We start from the raw sequence: 7438 nt of genomic DNA, 5'->3' as shown, positions 1-7438 counted from the left end.
TAACCTTCATCGTTTATAAATTCACAATGTTGGAACGTGTTGTAGTTTGAAGGAGGCTACAGACCGACGCGCCTCGCCAACTGGGAGGTGGGGCGTGTGCACCAGGAACGACCCCGACAGCGGCGAGGCACCACCCGGGTGATTGCTGATGACCGCGGCCACCTGCTGCCCGGGGTGGCTCGCTCCCAGGCCACGCCCTGGGGACCCCTCACACAGGCCCTAGGTGAGGATGACCGCCTTATGCCTCACAGTGGGAAGGATGATACCATCCCGAGTACTCTTACCTATATCAGCACACTTATTTACTTGGTGCTTTTAAGAAGAAAGTACGCCACCAAGTGAGAATATTTTCTTTAACACTTGTTAAAGAAAATGCAGCGGCTACATCTTTGTTAACCTGTCTGTGGTCACAACGATCAATATCGAATCCAACTGCAGTGTTTTTTCGTTACGATATGGAATGTTAGGTAGTGCGGACCAAACGAAATATATACGTATATGCAATTCATGTAGTCAGCGTTCATGGGAAATAATGCATCTCGTCCACACCAGAACCTGGCGTGGGCGGCGAGCAGCGGCCCTCGCCCACCGAAATTCGACAAGCGCCCCGCCCAGCAGAGGAAGAACAGGTGAGAGCTTTTTCATCGCTGCTTTTTTATCTTCAACAGTATTCGTTTTCAATCATTCATGCTTGATCTCATACATCCTCACTTATCCTGACATTATTACCTATAATTCTTATCTACATGTCCTCAAACTTTTCATAGGATTGAAAGTCTTGGACAGAAGCGTTATGTCAGGAGCTGAGGGTTGAAACATATTTGTTTCCTGCCAGAAGAGAGTCCACCTAAGTGTGTATGTGTGTGTGTAATTCGCTACGGTTGCCTGCGGTCACCCAGTTAGCCTTAACCCTACGTTAAGAGCTCATAGCTCATAGACGGATCTTCTGGTAGGACTGAGACCACACCACACACAGCACACCGGGACAGCGAGGTCAAAACACCTCGAATTACATCCCGTACCTAGTTGCTGCCAGGTGAACAGGGCTACACATTAAGAAGCTCTTCCATTTGCCTCATCGCGCCCGGGACTCGAACCCAGGTCTTCTCGGTTATCAGCCGAGTGTGCTAACCTCTACACCACGCGGTGTGTGTTAGAGGGGAAGAGGGGGCCACATTTCCTACGCAACATTTCCTACAGGACACATCTACAAATCTAACAGTATTTATAGAGTAGTGACATATTTCCTATAAGGATACAACATATCTCCGAGACACAGTAAGTGTAGGAAGTATGCTGTGTACTAAGTTGCTGTGTAGGAAATGTGCATAACACTTGTCCTTGTGTAGGAAATATGATCTATATGTGTAGGAACTGCGGCAGTATGACATAACTCCTATAATTATACTGTCATATCTCCTACAAACATTACATAAGGAAAAGTTCGGAGAATATTGATGCATATAAGATAAAACTGTAGAAACTGGAAGGCATATTAGTAAAAATGGAACTTTTATTTCTCATTAAAATGGCACTTTTTATTTCTCACTATAAAATCATACGTTTGTAAAAAGAAACATTTTGCAATACTAACCATGCTTGGTCCAGGAGCAGTGGAGTACAAGAAATGCCGTCTGCCCGTTGAATGGAGAAAAAAATACTGCTGGGTCGAGACTAAATTCGAGTTAACTCATGTCTGAATGATAACGACAATACGCAGAACAGACGTATACCAAGCTAAGAATTTGTTGACTGGTCAAAGTCGTCAGGAGTGTAGTGAGCCAGAAACGCATAGCACAGAGGCTCTCCTCTAGGTGGAGTGCGCCTACAGAGAGTAGAGAATATGACAGAAGAGATTATTGTGTGTAGGAGATAAGGTGTATCATTGTAGGATATGTGACAAAACAGATTTTTGAGTGTATGAAGTATGTCACTACCCTAAAACGGCTAACTTTGTAGATGTTCTCTGTGGGATAATCAGTTTTTGTGCAGGAAATGTGCTGATACTTATTTTTGTGTAGAAAATATGGCTACCTATGTGTAGGATGTGTGGCAGTACTCCAATTATTGTAGGTTTGTAGGATAGATGACTACGTGCCTTTGTGTAATTCACCTCGGTCGCCTGCTGGTCATCCAGCCAGTCTTTCCCATTACGGAGCGACCTCAGAGCTCATAGACCGATTTTCGGATAGGACTGAGACCACATCAACACACAACACACACCGGGAAAGCGAGGCCACAACCCCTCGAGTTACATCCCGTACCTATTTACTGCTAGGTGAACAGGGGCCACACATTAAGAGGCTTGCCCATTTGTCTCGCCGCTTACCGGGACTCGAACCCGGCTCTCTCGATTGTGAGTCGAGCGTGCTAACCACTACACTACGCGGTGTGTGTGTGTGTGTGTGTGTGTGTGTGTGTGTGTGTGTGTGTGTGTGTGTGTGTGTGTGTGTGTGTGTGTGTGTGTGTGTGTGTGTGTGTGTGTGTGTGTGTGTGTGTGTGTGTTTAGTGGGGAAATACTCTAAAACGCAATAATCAAGAGTACGTGCATGACATTTAGATGAATATGTGTTGATTTTCATGTTACTGTAGTGTTAGGTAGCATCTTTTACTCTCAGGATGCTGCTGGTTTTCTTTTTTCCCAAAGGGAAAGTTGTGCATCCTTATAATTTAATTTCTTACATTGATCCTTGTACATCCTTGGTTCTTGGATTACATAATTTTAGACTAACTCAGAATTATCACACTTCAGCCCATCCACAAAATTAATACTCAAAAGAACAGAGGTCACATTCTACGGTCCTCTTCAGTTTTTGCTTATTTTGCACTCCGGGCTTTTTTTTCTTACGTCTTCGTTTCGTTTCTTTCGGTTAAAGGAGGAGGATCCAGCGGGAGAGGGGACAGAGCTCCAGGTGACAGGGGCGGGACTGCTGTCTGGAGGACGCCTCGAGGAGGGAAGCAGCCACCAAGATAAACATGACTCTAACAGGAGCCATGGCACGGTTACCCCCGCCTCCTTCAGAAAGGTCGCCACAAGGTCCCCATCTGCATCTCAGTACGACTTAATTTAAAATTTTTTTGTTTTACTACCACCTTCATTCCTCCTTTCTTCAGTCATGTACGAATACATACACTCAACAGACATATTGTTTCAGTCACTCTTGTCCGATCACATTTATGAACTCACTTAATATCTTTCGTTTTTTGAAGGAAAAGTTCCCGCAAGTCATCGGCGTCCTCAAATTCATCCTCCATTGACGGTAACCGTGCCCTGAAGGAGACTGCCAACATTACTCACGACACTGTAGAGGACGCCCTGTTGCCTCGACGCCCGGAGGAGGATTTGACTGCTCTGACAGGGTCTCGCGCCCTAGCCATACGCCTGGTGGACCATCCAGCGCCCACAAATTGTACAAAGTATGTCGTCCTACGGCCCAACACGGCCCCTTCTCCCGCACCATCCACTAAACCACCCTTACTTCCAAAACGCCCCAAGACTTCCAAGATCATAAGGAAGGTCCCAGAGATTGAGTTCGCTCTCAAGTGGGACCTCAAAGAAAATGACATTATGGAAGAAGAAGAAGAGGAAGAAGTAATCGAGATGATGGACGCAAAGAAAAAGCCGCGAGAACCTCCAAGTCCGCGCTCAGTCAGCTCCGTGGACTCTGGGATTCACATTCCAAAGACGGCATGGGGAGACGGTCCAGACACATGTGAACTGACGTCCAAACTTGAACGTCTTGAGGTGAACGGTAGGAAGGAAGCAGAAACTCGCTCGCCTCCCAGGAAGACGTCAGAACCAGAGTCTGGCTACGGAACACCAAAATCTGCAGGCAGTCTACCATCTGTGGCCTCAAGAGCCAGCTCGGGCAGACGCTCCATTGGAGTGCCATTAAGGGTAGGCAGTACTACACCTGCCAGCAAGGACATGAGCCGCACAATATCCATGGACTCTCAACGCCTTGCACAAGGCAGTGCACAAGGCAGTGCAAGGTCAATATCCAAAAATGGATTAGCCTCCCCGACAGAGAGGCACACTCCTAAGTCCTCCTCCAGGAGTAGTACCAAGACACAAGCGTCACGGAAGGAAGCCAAAACCACACCGGCTAGCCCGCAGCCACGGGATCCTCTTGCCATCATGGAAACGAAAGACTCCGTGTTCCATACAGTTCCCTTGAGAGACACTGGACGGGGTGTCCACACATACAGAAGTACATCAGTGGAGCCGCGGCAAATGGTAGCAACCACACAGACGGAAGAGCTTCAGCGGGAGGTGGAAGAATCAGGTAGCGGTGCAGCGGCACCACCCGAGGCAAGTTCTTCTTTCGATAACTTACTTCTAATACGTGTAAAACTCTTGAAATTATTTTAAAATATTTCAGTTGGCCAATACTCAATACCATCATTTCACAAGAGGTAATCACAATAAAATTTTCTATGAATAGTTTAAATCTGGATTTTTCTTTTTTGTTAATATATGAAAACCATATTTAATTTCCCTCTACATGCACGTACCACCGCTACACTCTCAACAGATGCGCCACAACCATCCTGGCCAGGTGAGATCCAGGAACTGTCTGGCTTGTGAGGTGCGTGCCATGGACCAACCACCTAAGAAATTCCAGGGTCCCTCTGATTTCAAGCCTGCCTTCAGGGCAGGCAAAATGCAGCAAGACTCTGGCGTAAAAAAAGTCAGGTATGTGCCATTGTGGATTATAGTCCAGAGGCTTGACATTTTTTTTTACCATGCAGCCTTTAGATCTCTTTGGTAATCTCTCCACTCATCCCCACAGGTACACACGCCAGAGTGAGAAATACAACGCTCGTCTCCGTGCCCGTCACCAGCCTCCCCGCTACTGGCCCATCAACACCCTCAGCTCGCCCTTCTGCAACCGCCCGGGTTATGGTCAAGACCAGTACCCGGACCACATGAGGCTGCGGACTACGTACAGCACGGTGCACGCCACAACCCCAAAGCAGACCCGAGGCTCCATCGTCAAAAAACTCTACCTTTAAAGTTTTCACGTGACAATGAACGCTGTGTTCCTTTTAAAATATCCACACCAAACTACTGACGCCTTTGTATAGTGGTGTGCGACATGTGCTGGTGAAGGTGCGACTCACTCTCACCTGTCATCTCGTTGCTCCACACTGATAAAACATTACCGTGAGCATGAATGATCAGAATGAATATATCATCAAAGGAAACTACAGTTTTCATAGAGAGACTGATAAATTATTTGGTTTTAGCAATGGAAAGTGAAAATTTTTAGTTTCGATGGTGTTTCAAGATCTGCGCTCGTAAAGAGAGGGGTAGATAAAGGTAAAGGTAGGTAGTAGAGAGGAGAGAGAGAGAGAGAGAGAGAGAGAGAGAGAGAGAGAGAGAGAGAGAGAGAGAGAGAGAGAGAGAGAGAGAGAGAGAGAGAGAGAGAGAGAGAGAGAGAGAGAGAGAGAGAGAGAGAGAGAGAGAGAGAGAGAGAGAGAGAGAGAGAGAGAGAGAGAGAGAGAGAGAGAGAGAGAGAGAGAGAGAGAGAGAGAGAGAGAGAGAGAGAGAGAGAGAGAGAGAGAGAGAGAGAGAGAGAGAGATTCCTCGCCTGTATCTTTTCCTATTGAACAAGCATCTCTACATGCCCACCCTCCTAACAACTCTCTATAAAAGACGAAAGTTCTTTGCTATATTTGCCGCGGTTTGCCTGGTGACCTTGCTGTGGGAAAGTGGCAGGGCAGTAGGGCGGCAGTTGGGTGCCCGCTGATGTCCGGATCCACCAAGAGGTCAATGCGGCAGTTCCCAATTCCTATTGGGTCTGTGCATCGCAGAAGACAAATGCGATTAACGCATTTCTAGATTTTCTTGTAGGTAAATTTATTCCACCTAAATAATGTTTTCCTCTATTTTTTACACATCTCTTACTGCTGAATCGTTACGAGTGAAGAAAGCGGCCGGACCAGCGGCTCACCGCCGCAGAACACATGCAGCAGCGATCACAGGAGAACAAAGATGGATCACGCCGCCCCGTGCGCCCAGGTAGCGGCGGGGACGTCCAGCTTTAAGTGGTGTGGAGCCGCGGTGACTAATGGCTCACACAATCAATACAGGGCAGTGTGGTGCTGTGAGTGCCTGCATCCCTTGTGGCAGCAGCACCAGCGATCACACCATTCCTCAATCAGGAGTGGCTGTTGCTGCAAAGTTACAGCGGTGAGCGGCATCAACGAGAACAAGTACAAGTTAAGGGCATTTGTTAACGGGAGTAGTAGTGGTCAAGTATGACTGAAGAAGCAGCTATGAAGGACGACCATGAGTACAAATATCCCGATTTTTGTATTTTGTTTTGGATATCGAAGCAGGTCTCAGAGGCGAGCGGCAGTCATGCAGGTCACGCTGGATGCCTCTCAGGGAGACAGCAGTGACTCCCACGTGACCCCGACTCAGCAGGTTCCCAGATGAAAGGTGACCTCGGCGGGAGGTCAAGAGTGTGTCGTCAGGACCACTAACCTGCGGCCCTCCACTCTGTTTATGACGAGGGTAAACTGAGTCAGGATGGCGTCTTGGGAGTGCACGGACCCTAACCGGCTGATCTCTTCACTACGGCCCGCCAGTACACACACACAGAAACACACACACACACACACACACACACACACACACACACACACACACACACACACACACACACACACACACACACACACACACACACACACACACACACACACACACACACACACACACACACACACACACACACACACACACACACACACACACACACACACACACACACACACACACACACACACACACACACACACACACACACACACACACACACACACACACACTCGCGCACGCGCATGGATGGTGTACGTTATGTAGTGAAGAAAGCATTACAGCTTCAAGGGGTAAACCTTCAGTGGCCAGCCATGCTGTGCCAATCTAGGCAAGAGGCCGCCACCTTAGCTGCGTCAAGCTTCCAATGGCCTCAGCCCAGCTCGGCGAAGCCTTCCTGCTGCAGTGTTTGGTGCCCTAAGGAGTCCGCCGTCCTCAAAGACTCCTCCATACACGTCCAGCGGTACAAGTTTCGTATATAGAGGAACAACATAGCCACTCGTAGATAATTTAACAATATCAAAACACTGTTGACTTAGAAATGCATTTTACATGAACTTTTCTGTACAGAATTTAGCCACATCTTTAATCTATGTAGATTTTGAATTTTATACATTAAACTATAAGCAATCACATCCAATTTTATTTCACCTTGGTCTGCGTGATTGTTTTAATAAATAATTTTGAGTTACAGCCTAAAAAGTAAACTCAGAGTATAAAATTCATTCACTGCTATTTGACTTAACCCCTTCAGTACTGGGACGAATTTTTAACATGAGTGTTGGGTGTGATTAGACAACTTTATTGACATTAGGAAGGGTCTATGGAAGT

The 7438-nt window shown here is 47.1% G+C and overlaps 1 protein-coding gene and 1 non-coding gene across 2 annotated transcripts in view; one reads left to right on the top strand and one right to left on the bottom strand.

Moving 5' to 3' along the window:
• Window positions 1-5334, top strand: part of LOC123504302 (proteoglycan 4-like) — a 45043-nt gene extending 39709 nt beyond the window's left edge. The window contains exons 3-8 of the mRNA XM_045254721.1: window positions 46-223; window positions 553-629; window positions 2877-3055; window positions 3211-4312; window positions 4536-4696; window positions 4794-5334. Coding sequence (XP_045110656.1) covers window positions 46-223; window positions 553-629; window positions 2877-3055; window positions 3211-4312; window positions 4536-4696; window positions 4794-5016 — 1920 coding nt within the window. The 3' untranslated portion in view covers window positions 5017-5334. The remainder of the gene's footprint in view (window positions 1-45; window positions 224-552; window positions 630-2876; window positions 3056-3210; window positions 4313-4535; window positions 4697-4793) is intronic.
• On the bottom strand, window positions 1076-1149 carry Trnai-gau. Its single transcript has one exon. It is a non-coding gene; the product is annotated as a tRNA-Ile (tRNA).
• Window positions 5335-7438: the final 2104 nt, after the last annotated feature.

This window comes from Portunus trituberculatus, chromosome 15, assembly GCF_017591435.1.
Source record: "Portunus trituberculatus isolate SZX2019 chromosome 15, ASM1759143v1, whole genome shotgun sequence".
In the NCBI taxonomy this organism is placed as follows: Eukaryota; Metazoa; Arthropoda; class Malacostraca; order Decapoda; family Portunidae; genus Portunus; species Portunus trituberculatus.
The sequence above is the reverse complement of the archived record's forward strand: the minus strand, read 5'-3'. Positions and strand labels throughout refer to the sequence as shown.